The following is a 19,377-nucleotide window of genomic DNA, read 5'->3' on the forward strand; positions in this document are numbered from 1 at the left end:
AAACAGTTGAATGATGGGTGAGTGATCTTTATTTGGTTTGTACATTCGACTTCCAATTTGGGAATTTTTGCACCAAAACAAACAAACAAATAAAACCCCCTGACTGAAATAAAGTCAGAATTTATCTGTACTTTTACAACAGGCTCTCTCTGAAAGAAAGTTTCAGCCTTTTCAAATTTTCACTTGCGAAGTTATTAAACTGATGGCTCGAAATCCATTTAATTTTCCATACCTCCTGAAACAATTTCAATATGATTCCTTCTGGCATATCTTCCCAGGAGATTGCTAGGTTAAGTCTGGACGTCTTTCCAGGCCATCGATGCTGTGATGGTCTATTTCCAGAATCTGGCAGCAATGCAGGCACCATTAGGAGCCTCTGAAATATCAGGCTTTTTAAGTAGGAAATGTGCAGGAAGACGACTGCAGACGGAATGGCAGAAATATCATGGAATGGGTGAGAATGCAGAAAGGAAATTTCCACTTCAGAAGCAAGAGTGATGCCCCCAAAAGACAACTCAAACCCTACAGCAGGATTCTGTAGTTAAACTACAAACCCTACCCTGAATTATCCCCGAGACAATCGTTTCAGAATTCCCACGGCGGGTGTCTCTGAGGATTTCGCAACTCACTGTTTTCATCACTCTCAATACACCCACGAAAACATCAAAAAGGAAGGTAGAACTGAGTCCAGTTCTAGGCACAACTGAGCTCTCCATCGCTGCAAAGACTAAGTCCCTGGACACTCAGGGTTCCCACCCGTCACCGGCAGCGCACTTGGAGCAGTCGAGGGCCGCCAGAGCCTTCTATTGGCTGCCCCGCTCCGCCCCAATCCGACACCCTGGTTTCTGTTGCGAAGGACGCGGCGTCGGTTGGTTGTCAACATGGCGGCAGCGGGGTCGCTGCCACCACCTCTCCCATTGCCAGGCAAGCACGCCGCCGCACCTGCCGTTGCTACCGGAGCCGCCAGAGCCGCTGAGCGCGAATCTAAACTGCCGCGGTCCTTCTTTCCGCGCTCGTGAGTCGGCACGTGAGGGACGGAGTGTAGGGAGGGACCGAGGACCAAGACTAGGAAGCCGGAGCTGCTATGAGGGAGACGCTTGGGGCGAACCCGGAGGCGGCGCTGAGGTGAAGGATGCTGACCGGGAGGGCCGGAGCCCGGAGCGCCGTCGCGGGACTGGGCGCTGAATCCTCGGACACTCGCGACCAAGCCCCCCTCAACCCTAGGTTGAGCGGTGGGCGTCACCGACCTGGCGCTTACCTGTATCCTTCCTTCCAGGGGCAGCGTGTTGGAAGCAGGGCCCATCTTTTTTCTCATTAAATTCCCATTACCACTGACGGAAGGTAATAGAAACTAACCAGTCACCTTAGTGCGGATATTTGCTTTAGCACTGTTGTTGCTTCCCCTTAGAACTGGAATTATACCATTTTTCTCCTGTGACCGGTTCTCCCGCCACCTTGTTATCCCACCCACATTCTTCAACGTTCGTGTATCATTTTGGCGAATTTTAAAGTACATAAACTGTGTGTTCTACGGAGATGATTATCTTGCCTTCTAGAATTATGCCGTATGCCCTTCATATTATTCTCCTCCTGATAGATTATGCTACTTGGAGAAGAGAATTCCACAAATAAGTAAATCGTTTTGCTATCTTGAAAGAGTACATTTTAACAGTTAACCTAACACACCACTAATTCATTTAGCAGAGCTGCTAAAGCACAGTTGAGTATTTTGTTTTCCATCCTCTGACCAGTCTATTGTCAGACAGCAGAGAGAAAATTAGAAGCAAGGACATGGCTGCTTCATGCTGGATTATCTCTGACCTTTCCCTAAGAATTGGTGGAACCCACCGTTGGTGTAGCTGTTGGTTGCATTTAGGAAATTGAGTGTGGATTTTATTTTCACAATGTGTAAACCATGTTTATTTCTCCAGAAAATGTTTTGGTAATTAGCATTAACCTTTTTATTCTCAAAGGACTTGGTTGGCAGTGATGGTATTGTATATCACTTTCTTTATTCTTGTCAGAGAAGGGAGTTGTCTTTCCAAGTTAACACCATTTTATCCACATTGTGTCCCACATCTGGGACATTGCAATTTTAACAGCAAGTCAACAAATTTAATTTAGTGCCTGCTCTTTGGCAGACTCAGTTCTAGGTATTAGTGATAAAAATCTAGTGAGGAAGACATATATACAGAGCTTCATATCTGTTAAAATAGCCCTCCTCTGATCATGCTTTCCTCAAGTATTTAGCCCTTCTGTGTTTCCTTTCTATGACTAAGTTCTCAAAATGGTATCCTGCACTAGCATCTTCTGTTTCCTCTAATCAGTCCGCTGTGGCTTTTGCCTTTGCTACTTTCCCAAACCAGTCCTCTCAAAGTTGTGTTCTGAAATAAGCAATATTGTTCTTTGAATTGTTTTGATTCTGTTCCTTTAACATTATATTTTCTGGGACACTAAATGCCTATTACAGTGATGCTGATTTATCTCTAAATTAGAAAATAGGGAAACATTGTAAATGGCTCATTGACAGTGTATATTCTATCATTTTTATTAATGAAATGGTTGTAGACTGAATACTTTTATGTGGCTTGAATATTGATACAGATGTCAGAGAAATTCAGCAGTACCTTGAACAAACAAAATTAAAAAGACTTAATTCCAGAATTATAATAATGGCTTCCTGTAAAGACATAAATTACTAAAAATATGATTAAAACTTAAAAAGCTATAAATGGTCATTTCAATAGATGACCAAGAGGCTTTGATAAAACCTAACAACCTTTACTAGTATACAAACAAGTAAATATATATTTATATGTATATTTTTGCTAGTATACATAAAATATATAGAGTATATATATTTATATATTTTAGAAGAAAGGAATTCTTTTTTAATGTTATAAACACTGACTCTAAATCAAGAATATCATGTTACAAGTTAAAAAAACACTTTAAGCACCTTTTATAAATATTAATTTGGATTTTGTTAGTGTCTGTAATGCTTCCCATTGAATACCTGGTATAAAGTAGGTGTTCAAATTTATTTGAATTAATGACTAAAGGAGAAAAAAATGATGAAAGACCTGTAGTCTTAAAAAAAAAAAAAAGAAAGAAAAATCAAGTGGCCATGGCCAGGTAGCTCAGTTGGTTAGAGCATCGCCTGATATGCCAAGGTTGCAGGTTCAATCCCCAGTTAGGGCACATACAAGAATTAACCAATGGCCCTGGTTGGTGTGGCTCAGTGGATTGAGTGCTGGCCTGTGAACCAAAGGGTTACTAGTTCAGTGCCCAGCCAGGGCACATGTCTGGGTTGCAGGCCAAGTCCCCATTGGGGGCACTCAAGAGGCAACCACACAGTGATGTTTCTCTCCCTCTCTCTCTCTTCCCCTCTCTCTAAAAAAAAGAAAAAAACCTTAAAAAAATAAATATTTTAAAAAAGAATTTAACCAATGAATGAATAAATAAGAACAACAACAAATGGGGGTCTGTCTCTCTCTCTTTCCCGCTACTTCCCTCCCTCTCTCTAAAATCCTTTTTAAAAATTTTTAAAAGTTCAAGTGACTTGGTAAAATTTCTACATGTGGTTTTCAAATATTAATTCAATACTGAGAGACATCCAGCTTTCTACTTGAGTCAAAATTTCTTTTTTTAAGAATATTTTATTATTTATTGACAAAATCCACTAATTTATTTACTTTTTAAAGTATACTTTATTGGTTATGCTATTACAGTTCTCCCATTCTTTTTTCTTCCCTTTATACCCCTCCACCCAGTATCCCCATTCCCTCCAGCATTCACTTCCTTAGTTCATGTCCATGGATCATACATATAAGTTCTTTATCTTCTACGTTTCCTATACTATTCTTAACCTCCCCCTGTCTATTTTATACATACCAATTATGCTTCTTATTCTCTGTACCTTTTTCCCACATTCTCCCACTTCCCCATCCCTGCTGATATCCCTCCATGTGTTCTCCGTTTCTGTGGTTCTGTTCCTGTTGTAGTTGTTTGCTTAGTTTGTTTTTGGTTTTGGTTCAGTTGTTGATAGTTGTGAGTTTTCTTTCATTTTACTCTTCATAGTTTTGATCTTCTTTTTCTTAAATAAGTCTCTTTAACATTGTATATAATAAGGGCTTGGTGATGATGAACTCCTTTAACTTGACCGTACCTAGGAAACACTTTATCTGCCCTTCCATTCTAAATGATAGCTTTGCTGGATAGAGTAATCTTGGATGTAGGTCCTTGCCTTTCACGACTTTGAATATGTCTTTCCAGCCCCTTCTTGCCTGTGAGATTTCTGGAGAAATTGCTTGATAGTCTTGTGGGAACTCCTTTGTAGGTAACTCCTTTTCTCTTGCTGCTTTTAAGATTCTCTCTTTATCTTTAATCTTGGGTAATGTAATTATGATGTGTCTCAGTGTGTTCTTCCTTGGGTCCAACTTCTTTGGGGCTTCCTGGATCTCCTGGAAGTCTATTTCCTTTGCCAGATTAGGGAAGTTCTCCATTATTTTTTCAAATAAGTTTTTATTTCTTGCTCTTCCTCTTCTCTTTCCGGCACTCCTATGATTCAGATGTTGGAATATGTAAAGTTGTCCCAGAGGCTCCTAAACCTCTTCTCAGTTTTTTGAATTCTTCATTCTGTTCCGGTTGGATGTTTCGTTCTTCCTTTTGTTCCAAATTGTTGATTTGAGTCCTGGTTTCCTTCCCTTCACTGTTGGTTCCCTGTATATTTTTCTTTATTTCACTTTGTATAGCCTTTACTTCTTCCTTTATTTTCCAGTTGTACTCAATCATTTCTGTGAGTATCTTTATTACTAGTGTTTTGAACTCTGCCTCTTATAGGTTGGCTATCTCCTTATGGCTTAGTTCTTTTTCTAGAGTTTGGATCTATTCTCGCCCTTAGGCCTTATGTCTTCGTCTCAGTGCACCTGTTATAAGAGGCAGAGTCTTAGGTATTCACTGGGGGCGGGGGCAACCCATTTCACAGCGTTGTGCCATTGTACGTGGGGGAGGGGTCAGAGAGAACAATGCCACTTGCTTGGCTCACAGCATGCTTTTAAGAGACTGGCAGTTTCTCCTACTGCCACAACCTCCACAGGTCTTTACAGCCAGAGGTTCTGAGGCTTTATTTTGCCTGCACTGGGACCCTGGGTTGTGCGGTCTATCTCACTCCCTGGTTGTTCCTCCTGGTTTATCCTCACGTGAATGTGGGACCACCCAGTCCACCAGCCTCCATCTTGCCTACCCAATCTGCCAGCTGCGGCCTTGCTGCTTCCTCTCCACCCCCGCTGCCTGTCTCTGCCCCTCCTACCAGTCTGGATGAATGTTTCTTCTCTAGCTCCTTGGGCGTCGGACTTCCATACAGTTTGAACCTCTGGCAGTTCTGGTTGTGTTTTGTTCTTAAATTGGTGCTCCGTTCTTTTGGTTGTGAGGAGGCAAAGTGTATCTACCTACACCTCCATTTTGGCTAGTATTTGAGTCAAAATTTCTTGACTCTGCTATAAAAGAACAAAATTATATGAAGTTCACCTAATTAAAATCCGTTAAAGTGAATTGTCTCATCGCCCCTTCACACAATGCCTCTTTTTTTTCTCATTAATATCTCGTCCTTTCCCCTTTCATTTTTATCCCACCACTCACTTTGTCTGTCTTTCCTACCTAATTTATACCCTATTCTTGGTTACCTGCACGTATTTTCTCACTAACATTCTTAGTCTTTGCACCCTGAAAAGAGGAGTAGAGTTAGCCAAGCACATACCAAGAGATAATAGCATGTTCTGTTAACAAGTATCTTAATATGGTTGGGTAGAGGACTCATGCAGGGAAATGTTGAGAAATAATGTTGAAAATTATAGAAAGTATTATATTTCAAGAAATCTGTAATTTATAATAAAGATGATAGGAGCTTTTGGAGAACAACAGAAAATGAGAAAACCAATCAGATTTGCAATTAGCTGGCCTTATGGCGTTTCAAAAGAAAGTTGACAAGTTTAGAAGTAAACAAATGAGTTAGAAGACTACTGAGGGAGGTAGTCCAGGCAAGAGATTTAGAATGCCTGAGCCAAGGCCACCTGAGCCAAGGTGGTGGAACAGGTTACAGAAAAGAAAATGAATCAGGATAGCTCTAATAAAGTTGGCAGGAATATAGGGTATATGACACATAGTTGTTTATTATAGTAACATATTTAAAACAACAAATGAGCTCCAATTGGAGGACTAAACTGGGAGAGGGAGTGATAAGGATGAAGTGGAGTAGATTAGCCTATGCTTTTAAATTATAATCATTATGTGTTACTTATTCCTACAACCCATAGGGTTGGGTTTTTTATGTTAATTATATAAAAATTAGCTTTTTTTTTTTAACAGGTATTTAACAATGACCTTATGGAAATATCTTACTTCTACGGTACAGCTTATAAGAAAAACAAAAATTTAACCAACCATTAATATTTTTTAAACTTGAAGATGATACTTTGAAAAGATGCAGTGAAGAGGCATTCTTTGTAATTCAGCAGGAAAAATTGTGTATAATACACATTGTTATATTTAAATATATATTTATACATGTATATATGGAGCAGTTCATTTGATTAAGTTTAAGACTAATTGTCAGAACATTACAAACACTACATTTGTGATTTTCTTTATGTTCTTATGGTGAGATCTCAAACTTATTAAACAGAGAACAGAATTGACCCCACCTGCATCATAGTCCTGCATTCGTCTCACCTGAGCCAAATCAACTTCTCCTCCTACCACCCACCCCCACCCCCAGCCCATCAGTGTTGTTTTTGTGTACTCTGAAAGGAGCTATCACTTTCCTCCACTGCCACGTTGTGATTTTCAGTAGCTAGCTGGCTTGTTGAAGTCTGACTCCTAATAAAGTACTATATTAGACAAGAAAAAAGAGAGTCTTTAGCTAATTATGTGCAAGAAAACAACAAGAATTCCTTTTTGTTTCATTTTTATAAACCCTTCAAAAGAAACATTAAGTAAAAACATCTGTGTAAGCATGTGTAGGTGTATGTGTACACTGAGGTGGTGCAAAATTTTATAATAAAATAAATTATAGGCAATGATATAAAGATTGTTAAATAGCAATATAATTGAAAATGAATAAAGTCCCATTAGGAAAGTTTCAAACACCCAAAAATTCAAATAAACATGATTGTTTTGAAATATATAATAAAGTTTTTTTATAATGTCGATACTGAAAGGATCCTGAAATCCCCTGAAAAGTGTAATTCATCTACTGACTATTAGTGAACTAAACTATAACCTTCATTTTCCTATATATATATGCTTAATATGGTAATTCGTTCATCAGTACTCAAAATACCTTTGCAGTGACTAAAATGATAATGTGGTCTCCTTATCTGAGCTTATAATGTCTAAAAGTAATTTATATTTTTCCAGGGAAAATGTGATATATCTTAAGTTCTAATACCAAGTCAGACTTTTTTTTTTATGCTGATCATGTACTAACACTAATGTTTACACATACTAATTGTTCCACAAAAATCATTATGTCATTATTGTGAAGCTGTAATTTTATTTATCATATAACACTCACACTCATCCACTAAAAACAAACTATTGTCCTTAACTTTATGCTATCATTAGAGATATGAAAATCCATCTAGAGAAAAATTTAGAAGAAGAGCGCCAAATATTACTGCAGCAACAAAAAATATGTCGAAATCGAGCACGTAAATATTTTGTGGAGTCAAACCGGAGAAAAAAGTAAGTAACCGAATTTTATTCAGAGTGTAGAAATTCAAAGTCATAAATTAACACTTTCTCTACTTTGTAGCATTATGAACCTAAGTCATGCAAACGGTTTATCTGGTCAAGATTTATGTGGCTTTGTACATTTTATAACTGTTTTCTCTGCCTAAAGCACAAACATAGTGGTGTAGTGTCTAGATTATTGACTGTGACCATAATTATCTTTTCTTTTCATAGAACTCCTGATTACACTGTCATATACATTTCTTAAAATGACTATAAAATATATTATCTTTATTTTTTTTATCATTTCATGGTAAATTGAAAGATTACCAATTAGTATTTAGTCTCTAATAGAATATAATTTTAATATATTACTCATTTCTCTGTACTTTTCCATTATGTGCTATTCTCATCTATCTAGTCAGAAAAATGGAGGGAAATATGAATCATGGAAAGAATTTTATAAATGACTGCCATAAAAAAGTTTTCTAGGGAGTTCCAGCCAACATGAATCCAGCCAGAAACTCAAACTGAATAGAAGTCCAACAACCAAGGAGTTAAAGAAACATTCATCCAGGCTGGAAGGAGGGACAGAGACAGACAGAGAGGACACGCTGCAAGGCAAGGTGGTGGACCAGGAGCGATCCCACATTCATGCATGGGTATGCTGGGAGAAACAACAGGGGAGTGAGACGGGTCGAGAAACCCAGGGCTCTAGCACAGAAATCTAAAGACTCAAAACCTCTGGCTATAAAAATCTGTGGAGGTTGTGGTGATGGGAGAAACTCCCAGTCTCACAGGAGAGTCTGTTGGAAAGGCCCACATGGTCCTAGAACATACACAAACCCACCCACCTGCGAATCAGCATCTGAAAGGGCACAGTCCACTTGTGGGAAGCAAGGAAAGTGATGGAAAGTAGCGTGAGAGCCAAGCAATCAGCATTGTTCCTCCTCTGATCCCTCTCTCATAGACTGCACCACAACTCAGCAAGAGGGTTACCCAGCCCTGGCAAATACCTAAGGCTCCATCCCCTACAACATAACAGGTGTGCTGAGACAAAGAAATGTGGCCCAAATGAAAGAACAGATCAAAACTCCAGAAAAAGAGCTAAGCCACACGGAGATAGCCAACCTATCAGATGCAGAGTTCAAACACTAGTGATAAGGATGCTTACAGAATTGATTGAACTTGGTGGCAAAATGAAGGAAGAAATGAAGCTATACGAAGTTAAGTAAAGGAAAATAGGGAACCAACAGTGAAGGGAAGGAAACTGGGACTCAAATCAACAATTTGGAACAAAAGGAAGAAATAAACATCCAACTGGAACAGAATGAAGAAACAAGAATTCAAAAAAATGAGGAGAGGCTTAGGATCCCCTGGGATGACTTTAAACACTCCAACATCTGAATCACAGGGGTTCCAGAAAGAGAAGAGAAGAGCAAGAAATTGAAAACTTACTTAAACAAATAATGAAGGATAATTTCCCTAATCTGGCAAAGGAAATGGACTTCCAGGAAGTCCAGGAAACCAAGAGAGTCCCAAAGAAATTGGACCCAAGGAGGAACACACCAAGTCATACCATAATTAAATTGCCAAAGATTAAAGATAAGGAGAGAATCTCAAAAGCTGCAAGAGGAAAAGATAGAGTTACCTACAAAGGAGTTCCCATAAGACTATCAGCTGATTCTCAAAAGAAACCTTGCAGGCGAGAAGGGACTGAAAAGTATTCAAAGTCATGGAAGGCAAGGACCTACATCCAAGATTACTCTATCCAGCAAAGCTATCATTTAGAATGGAAGGGCAGATGAAGTGCTTCCTAAATAAGGTAAAGTTAAAGGAATTCATCATCACCAAGCCCTTATTATAGGAAATGTTAAAGGGACTTATCTAAAATATAGATCAAAAACTGTGAACTGTAGAATGACAACAAACACAACTATCAACAGCTGAACCTAAAAGACAAAAACTGAGCAAGCAACTATAACAGAAACAGAATCACAGAAATGGAGTTCATATGGAGGGTTATCAGCAGGGTAGGGGAGGGAGAGAATGGGGGAAAAGGTACAGGGAATAAGCATAAATGGAAGGCACAAAATAGGCAAGGGGAGGTTAAGAATAGTATAGGAATTGGGGAAGCCAAAGAACTTATATATATAACCCATGGACATGAACTAAGGGGTGGAGGATGCTAGAGGGTGGAGGGGTGCAGGGAGGAGGGGGATAAAGAGGAGAAAAGAACTGGGACAAGTATAATAGCATAATCAATAAAATATACTTTTAAAAAATAAATCTTTAAAAAAAAGTTTTCTAGTGTAAGCTAGAAACTAAAGTAAAAATGCAAACCATCTAATCACTGCTTAACATTTTTCAAGATTTGTTTGAATTATTAAATTTTTTTGTTAAACACAGTATAGTTATGCCATGTTAGCATTGTTGTTTTTGCTACCTTGTCCATATTCCTATAACATGCAAATGACAGAAAAGCCCTTGAGTTCATTAACTACATCATTGGGCTTATATTGCAAATCCCATTTAGGGAATACAAAATTGGTTGTGTATATATTTTTTTCTGGCATTATGTTTTGTTTTAGATTAACTTTCCCATTGCCTGGTGTACTTGGAATTATTCAATAAAACTTTTTTTTTGTTTTGTATTGTTTGCTTCTGTTTTTCTCCTACCTTTTGGCTTGTGAAACCTATAAAAAGGCACACAATAAATGTTCATTAAAGATGAGTAATCATGTTGAAAGGGTCATGGTCTTGGGGTCAGAGATCGAGAAAGTCCTAGCTTTATGAGCTAGAGCAAGTTATTTAATCTCTGAGTCTCAGCTTCTCACTTATGATTTGAATTAATACCACCTATTTTTAAGGGATAGGTAGAACCAAAAAAAAATGTAATTTTAGAAAGGGATAGTTGAGAACACATATAAAAATAATTATGGTGTTTGTCACATAGGCTTCTTTCCTATTAAGCTTATTTATTTTGTTGATTAATAAATTAGTACTTGTCCATTGTGTTTTCTGATAATTGACTTGCTCTCTGAAACAGCAGGCTGTGTATGTGGACTTGATATTTAAATTCCCTACCTGCCTTCTCTCATCAAACACTTACTGTATTTTACTTACTGTATATGTAATGTGCACCCATGTTTTTGTGCAAATTATACATGGGAACATGGTATGTAATCATTATACCCTTGTTTAATGTGCATCCTTGTTTATCCCTCAAAAATTTTGCTAAAAACTGTGCATTATACACAGCAAAATGCAGTATATGAATTTTGATTTAAGAAGTATAAAAAGAAAGTTTTGGTTCAAAATTCTAAAATTCTAAATTGTATTTTTCAATACAATTTCATTATGTTTCATTTTTCTGTTATCCTATAATGCTATGTAAGGACATAAACATTTTTTTAAACATCATTTTTCTCTATATTTCATCTTTTCTCTATATTTCATCTTTTATTAAGGGTCAAATTATACACTAATGAATTTTAAAATATGTATCATTATCTTCTTTTTGGCCTTACTAAATCTATATGCTTTATAGCATCTAAGTTTATACTACCTACTCTCATTATTGTCACAGATTTGTTGAATTTTTTAAAGTATTCTTTTTCCTAAAGGTATTGTTAGTGATATCTTTAGTAGTACTCAGAGTGCTACTAAATGAAATGGAAATGAAATAATTTCCATTGCTGAAAATCACACACATTTTTATTTTCTTTTTTACTTCCTTTTTGCTTTTCTATTTGCCAGTATTTTTCTCTTACGTTTTTATCACTTTCTAAAGTGTTCCATTCTCTCAAGCAGTGTCTATACAAGGGAATCCCCTTTGTTTGCCTCCAAGACCTCTTCCCATCATCAGTAGGTACTGGTTACATTTTAGGCCTAGTACACACTGGTATTCTGGGACTTGCCTTTATTACTATTAGAGGAGTTGGAGCCACAGTTTCTTGACTTCCATAGCATTCCTTTTTTCATTTTATCCTTTACCATTTGTCTTCAAGTAACTTTTCTAATACACTGCTTTGTAGACCAAGTAATTTTAAGATACACATGCATAAAATAAATAAACTTATTGCCTACATTTTTTCAATTTTAAAATTATCTTTTGATAAATAAATGAACAAGCATTTATTCATTCAACAAGCATAGTTGATTACCATTAATTAAACATTGTATCAGGAGAAAAAATTACGTTATTTTACCATTAAGCTTTAGAAATGGCAATAGATTAAATGTGACTTTATGAAGAAAAGAAATTGAGATAAATTTTTAATATGTTCCCAAAAGGAGCCTTCAGATACTTTTTAAACAATATGATATAAGCATATACAGGTGATTAGACAAAATTTCTGTTTAACTAACTTAAAGAATAAGAGAGGGGAAAAGACAGAATAAGGAAAATTGCCCAAATAAAGAGAAGAGGAAACACTACCAGATAACAGATGAGGGACAGGCACTTTGGAAAAATCACTAAAATCTATAATAAAAAAACCCATTCTTTTAAATGTTCTTAAGGCAGAAAAAAAATTACCCAGAGAATCATGGAATGAATTATTTGCTGAACATGAAATGGAGGGTAGCTACATTTTCTATTAGTGAGAATGATAGAGTTTGAAGTTAACCAGAAAGCAGAAAAAAATGTACCCTTTGAAAAAATAAGAAGGACTTATACTTTAAGCAATGTCATATTTATCAAACCTTCATATACGGAGATATGGTATAAGCTAAAAAATATAAATAGATTCAAATAAATTATATAAATATATATATCAGTAGGTTTAAATATTCATGAGTGTATTATTCATAGTACTCATGTATCAGAGGAAAATTTAAGAAACTTAGGATATTTGGAAGTTCTCTTTGACCATTTAAAATACTCAACTTTTACCGGGTTTACTATACTGGAAAATAAAAATAAAATGCAAGAGTTCTGCCTTCAAGCTGCTAATAGTGAAGTAATAAAAGATGGAAATGGTATGCAATGAATACTATGATAGAGTTGCCCACAAGGTACTATGGAATCATATTATATACACTAGAAGACAAGAAGGAGTAAAGGCTATTAGATAACCAAGAGTTAGCCAAGGAACGTGAGGAGTGTGTTGTAAGCAAAGGGAAGAATATGTGGGAAAGTTTAGTGTTACAAAATATAAAAGAAAAGTTTTCTGTGATTTAGGCACCAAAAAAAAAAAAAAAAAAAAAAAAACGTAGAAGAGCAACAGGAAGTAAAGCTATAAATTTGGTAGGAGACATTTCATAAAATAGCTTTTCTGTCAGTCTAAAGAAGTTAAGCTATGCTTAGGACTCTGAGATACTGTTAACAGAGTAAAATCACAGAGTGTGAGGTCATATTTATATTTTAGCTCATAGCAACAAGGTAGGTGATGAACTGAAGCACAGGCTGGAGGCAGAGAACAGGTAAAAAGCTGTTACACTGATCTGAGGTAGAGTTGGGTTTGAGTAGGCAGGGTCAGTAGAAGTCAAAGATCAATTATGGGTGATGTGTGAAAAGCATCATAAATGGAATACTTACAGATTGTGCAAACTTTAACATTTTAATATAAATCTTTCTAAATTACAGTATACATTTCTATAATCTTTCATACAAATTACTGTGATAAATGTAGTTTGATCTTTTCTCCGTGCTCTAAATCATTACTGTGAGAACCAAATATTCTACCCTGATATATTATTTTCTTGCCCTTGAGCTATTAAGCTTATTTAGTTTATAATAGCAGCCGATGACAGGTAAGCTTGGTGAATTCTTCTGTTAAAAATTTTCTTTCACCCAGGCCAGGTGGCTTAATTACTGAAGCATCATCCCCTGCACCAGTAGGTTGTGGGTTCGATCCTGGGTCAGGATGTGTAGACGAGGCAACCAATCAATGTTTCTGACATCAATGCATTTTTCTCTCCCCCTACCCCCTTTCCCCCAACCCTTTCTTTCTCTCTCTCTAAAAGTCAGTAAACATATCCTCAGATGAGGATTAAAAAAAAAAGTCTTCTCCCTCACTTTTAGTTGTTAGCTGTAGTTTCTCTTTTTTAAATTAAAGTCTTTATTTTGAGCTAATTCTGGATTCACATGCAGTTGTAAAAAATGACATGGTGAGATCTCCTAATACACTTTATTCAGTTTTTCAGAATGCTAACATCTTCCAAAACTAGTTCAGTCTCACAGTCAGAATGATGACATACATAGTCAAGATACAGAACTTTTCCATCATCACTAAGTTTCCTCAAATGGTCTTTTTATAGCCAAACCTACTTCCTTCCCACACCCACTCCTCTAGAAATCACTAATCTGTTCTCATTTCTATAATTTTTTAAAAATTTCTAGAGTATTATATAAATGGGATTATACTGTATGTGACCTTTCAGAATTGGCTTTTTTCATATAACACAATTCCCTGAGACTCATCCAGATTGTTATTTGCCTCAGTTTCATTCCATGATATTTATGCACCAGAGTTGGTATAAGCATTTACCCATTGAAGGACATCTGCATAATTCCCAGGAGGGGATTTCTGTGAATAAAGCTGCTATAAATATTCATGTATAGGTTTTTGAGTGAATATAAATTTTCATTTCTCTGGGATAAATGACCAGGAATACAGTTGCCAGGTCTTACAGTGGTTGTATATCTAGTGATGTAAGAAAATGTCAAATTGTTTTTTAGGTTGACTGAACCAACCAGCAGTATAAGAGTAATCCAGTTTTCTAATTTTTACTAGCATTGGTGTTGTCACTGTTTTTTATTTTAACCATTCTCATAAGTGTGCGGTAATATTTCACTGTGGTTTTAATGCTCATTTCTTGATGATTAATGAAGGAGAATATCTTTTCGTATACTTATTTGCCATATGCCTATCATCTTTTAATGAAATTTCTTTTAATGTCTTTTATCCATTTTCTACTCAGAGTTGTTTTGCTTTTTTACTATTGAATTTTTGATAGTTCTATATAATCTACTAACCCTGCGTCAGATATGTGGTTTGCAAATATTTTTCCTACTCTAGAGCTTATCTTTTCATCTTCTTAATTTGGTCTTTCCCAGAGCAAGTTTTTAATTTTTAGTAAGTCCAGTCTATTTGTTCTTTTTTTTTTTATGGATTGTACTTTTGGTGTCAAGTCTAAGAGCTCTTTGCTTAGCCCTGATACTGAAGATTTTCTCCTGTGATTTTTCCTAAATGTTTATAGTTTTATAAACTTTTTATTGCTAGCTTATAGGTTTATAAACTATATAAATTTATAGTCTTATAGTGATACTTTTTAAATTAATTTTTGTGTAAGATCTTAGACTTAGGTCAAGGTTTTTTCTTTTCCTTTTTTTTTTTTGCCTGTGGATATCCAATCAGTCCAGCATCATTTGTTAGAAAAGCTATGTTTCCTCCATGAATTGTTTTTACACCTTTTCAAAAATCAGTTGAGCATATTTGTGTGGGTCTAGTTCTGGGTTTTCTATTCTATTAATCTTTATGTCTCTCTCTCCCTCCACCAATACTACACAATTTTGATTACACAGGTATATAATAAATCTTCAAATACAATAGAATGATTCCTCCCACTTTATTTCTCTTTTTCAAAATTTATTCTAATTTGTTTTCTTCTACATATAAAATTTAGAATTATCTTTGTATGCAAACAGTATTACCTGGATGTTTATAGGAATTGCATTATTACCTGAATATCTTTGGGGTGTAGGGAGGACTGACATCTTTTCTATGTTGTTTCCTAATAAATCTACTTTTTTTAAAAAAGATTTTATTTATTTTTAGAGAGAGGAAGGAAAGGGAGAAAGAGAGGGAGAGAAGCATCCATGTATGGTTGCCACTTTAGCATCCCCTACTGGGGACCTGGCCTGCAACCCAGGCATGTGCCCTGACCGGGAATCGAACTGGTAACCACTTGGTTCACAGGCTGGCACTCAGTCCACTGAGCCACACCAGCCAGGGCTAAATCTACTTTTTAATTCCGTTTGTGTTTTTCAGTTCTAGAATTTCCATTTGGTTCTTTTTTATTTATTTTATTTATTTTTGAGACCTATTTTTTCATTTGCAGACATGTTCATAGTTGCTTATTAAAGCATTTTTATCATGGCTGCTTTAAAATCTTTGTCAGATAATTGTAACATCTCTGTCATCTTGATGTTGGCATTTTGGATTATTTTTTCATTCAGTTTCATATGTTCCTGGTTGTGGAATGACAAGTGGGTTTCTTTGGAAATCTGAACACTTTCATGTTATGTTATGAGACTCTGGAGCTTATTTCAACCTTCAGCTTTAGCTGGCTCTCTCTGGCACTGTCATCAGGGGGAAGGATTAGGAGGCAACACCTCATTACTGACAGATGGAGGTGGAAGTCTAGGTTAACTACTCAGCATCTGTTGACATCATGTTGGGGGAGGGGCTCTTTGTTACTGCTGGTCAGTAGTGGGAGTTCCAGCTCTTTACAGAGTCTGCATGGATACCCTGATGGGAGTAGCCTTATTTAAAAATGTTATATTTTACTCTTAAAAACAAATTTTTATCCAGTTGCATTTTTAATTTGAAAGAGTGATAGTTTATTGTATTTTTAAGTTTGCATAATTCTTCATTATCTCAAAAAATAGTTGAATTTTCAAGTTAAATATGATCATATGTCCAGGAAGTTATGACTACCTAAATCTGAAATATGGTTCAATCCACAAAAAAAGAAATTGCATCATAAAAGTCCAGTTTTCCAGTTCTGTCTATGTCTCCTGTGATCTCAGATACTCTTAAATCTACTGCTTGGATTCTATTGTTAAAGAAAGTTGTGGCCATAATGGTCATTAGTTCACTTCTTAAGAGTATTTCCAGCAGAAGAAAATGATACTTCATAGTTATGGATTCCTAGGAAACCAGAACAAACAATTTGGCATGTAGCCATTGTTTGATGAGATGATTCACTGTGAGCCAAGGTAGTTCTTATGTTTCATGAGGCAGAATTTAACATGTTAAACAGATCCTTCAAAAGTTGCTAAGGCACATTTTTCACAGTACCCAAGATATGGATACAACCTAAATGCCAACAAATGAATAAATAAAGAAAATATAATATATGTAATGGAATATTATTCAGCCTTTAAAAAGAAGGAAACCCTCCCTGGCCAGTGTGGCTTAGTTGGTTAGAGCATTGTCCCATAAACCAAAAGGTTGCAGGTTTGATTTCCAGTCAGGGCATGTGCCTAAATGGCAGGTTCATCCCCAGTCAGGGCACATACAGGAGGCAGCCAGTCAATATTTCACATCAATGATTCATTCTGTTCCTCTTTCTCTGATTCCCTCTCTCTCTCTCTCCCTGTCCCCCCACCCCTTTTCTCTCTGGAATTAAAATAAAAGGGAAGGAAATCCTTCCATTTGCAACAACAGCGATGAACCTGAAGGACGTTGCGCTAAATGAAACAAACCACACACAGAGAGACAAATATCACATGATCTCACTTATATGTAAAATCTTTAAAAAAAAGTTTAACTCATAGTAGCAGAGTAAGAATGGTGGCTACCAGAGGATGGTGGGGAAAGGGCAGGAGAAAAGGAGAGATATTGATCAAAGGGTATAAACTCAGTTATAAGATAAATATGTTCTGGAAACCTAACATACAGCATGGTATAATAACACTGTATTATACACTGGAAATTTGCTAAGAGGGTAGAGCCCAGTTATTCTCATCACACACACAAAAATAATAGTTACTATGGGAGGTGATGGACATATTCATTTCATTGGGGTACTCATTTCTCAATATATACAGATATCAAAATCATGTTATATACCTTGAGTATATACAATTTTTATTTATCAAAATAAATTTTTAAAAATTTTAAGTTGCTGGGGCAGACCATGTTTCTTCTAGGAAAAAGCTTAATTCCAGGATTAATGGAAAGGAGCAAAATACTCTTCTAACTCTGATTTCTATAATCGCAGAGAAGCTTTCTCATTTTTGTCATCAGAACCTTCTATTCCCACAGCACTTACTATAGTGCCTAGCACATAATAGTGACAAGTTAATAAGTGAATAAATGAGGAACTGTATTAGTCATACTACAATTGCCTTTAAAACTTTTTTACTATTGGGCCTATCATTGAGTTTAGGAGTGGGAACTTCTCATTTCTTGGTCACATTCCATCCCTGCCTTAATTTGATTCGGTCTAGCACAGGCTTTATTTCTTACGGTCTTGAAAAGTACTGTGTGAAAGTATTGTTACTACTGCATACATTTTTGATCAGAGAACAGGACCACTATGGAACAATATTAAATACTAGTGATGGTAATTCTGATTATATTAAGGAACATATTACCTTCTATCTTTTGGCAATTCATCGTTCCTGCTTGGCAAACTTTGCTGAATTGGTGGTATTTTCTCAATTTCTCAAACATGCTAATCTCTTTTCCTTTCTCCCAGCTCAGGACTTTTGCATGTTGTTTTTTCTGCCTAAAGTACTTCTCCTTTCCCCTTCATTTTTTTTTTAATGACTGGCATCCTTATTCTGAATATGTTAGCTTAAATATCATGTCTCCAGAGAAATATTCCCTGTTTACCTTATTTAATGTCAGTTGCCTGGGTTCTCTTTCTCAGACTAGAGTTTCTTCATGGAACTTATGACAATTAGTAATTCTTTTGTTTACTTACTTTTAGCTTGCCTTACTAGATTATAAATAACTGCATAGACATATCTGTTTTGCTTATTGTTATATTCCCAGAAGGTAAATCATTATTAATTCAAAGTAGTAGAAAACTGCTTTTAATAGTGCTCTGATCTGAACAGACACTTCCCCAAAGAGGACATATAGAGAGCCCATAGAAATATGAAAAAAATGCTCAACATCACTAGCCATCAGAAGATGCAAATTAAAACCACAATAATATATCACTTCACACCAGTCAGAAGGGCTTTCATTAACAAATCAACAAACAAGTGCTGGCAAGGTTGTGGAGAGAAGGGAACCAACCCTACTGCACTGTTGGAGGGAATGCAGACTGGTATAGCCACTGTGGAAAACAGTTTGGAATTTCCTCAGAAAACTAAAAATGAAAATGCATTTTGATCCAGTGATTACACTGCTGGGATTATACCCTAAATCCTGAAACACTAATACAGAAGAATCTACACACCCCAATGTTCATAGCAGCATTAATCACAGTAGCCAAGGGCTGGGAACAGCCTAAGTGCCCATTAGTAAATGAGTGGATAAAAAACTGTTGTACATTTACACAATGAAATACTACAGCAGAAAGAAGGGACCCCTACCCTTGTCAACAGAATGGATTGAGCTAGAGAGCATTATGCTATGGGAAATAAGCCAGGTGGTGAAAGACAAATACCATATAATCTCACCTATAAGAGGAACCTAATCAACGTAACAAACAAATGAGCAAAATAGAACCAGAGACATGGAAATAAAGAACAAACTGACAGTGAGGGAGGAAGCAGGGGTTGGGGAGAGGGGGATAACGGGGAAAGAAGGAGAAGGGGCAAGTCAAGGACATGTACAAAGGACCCATGGGCATGGTCAACGGGGTGGGGATTGACTGTGGGAGTTGGGAGGGGGGTGCAGTGTGTGGCAGGGGAGAGCAACAGGGGAAAAAGTGGGACAACTGTAATTGAAAAACAAA

The 19,377-nt window shown here is 36.4% G+C and overlaps 1 protein-coding gene across 1 annotated transcript in view; it reads left to right on the forward strand.

Annotated features, from left to right (window-relative positions):
• The first annotated feature begins 1,132 nt into the window (after nt 1-1,132).
• Nucleotides 1,133-19,377, forward strand: part of CEP126 (centrosomal protein 126) — an 88,330-nt gene continuing 70,085 nt past the window's right edge. The window contains exons 1-2 of the mRNA XM_054592607.1: nt 1,133-1,260; nt 7,624-7,743. Coding sequence (XP_054448582.1) covers nt 1,133-1,260; nt 7,624-7,743 — 248 coding nt within the window. The remainder of the gene's footprint in view (nt 1,261-7,623; nt 7,744-19,377) is intronic.

This window comes from Pteronotus mesoamericanus, unplaced genomic scaffold (genome assembly GCF_021234165.1).
Source record: "Pteronotus mesoamericanus isolate MK-2021 breed Mesoamerican mustached bat unplaced genomic scaffold, CSHL_Meso_final scaffold_36, whole genome shotgun sequence".
NCBI classification, from domain to species: Eukaryota; Metazoa; Chordata; class Mammalia; order Chiroptera; family Mormoopidae; genus Pteronotus; species Pteronotus mesoamericanus.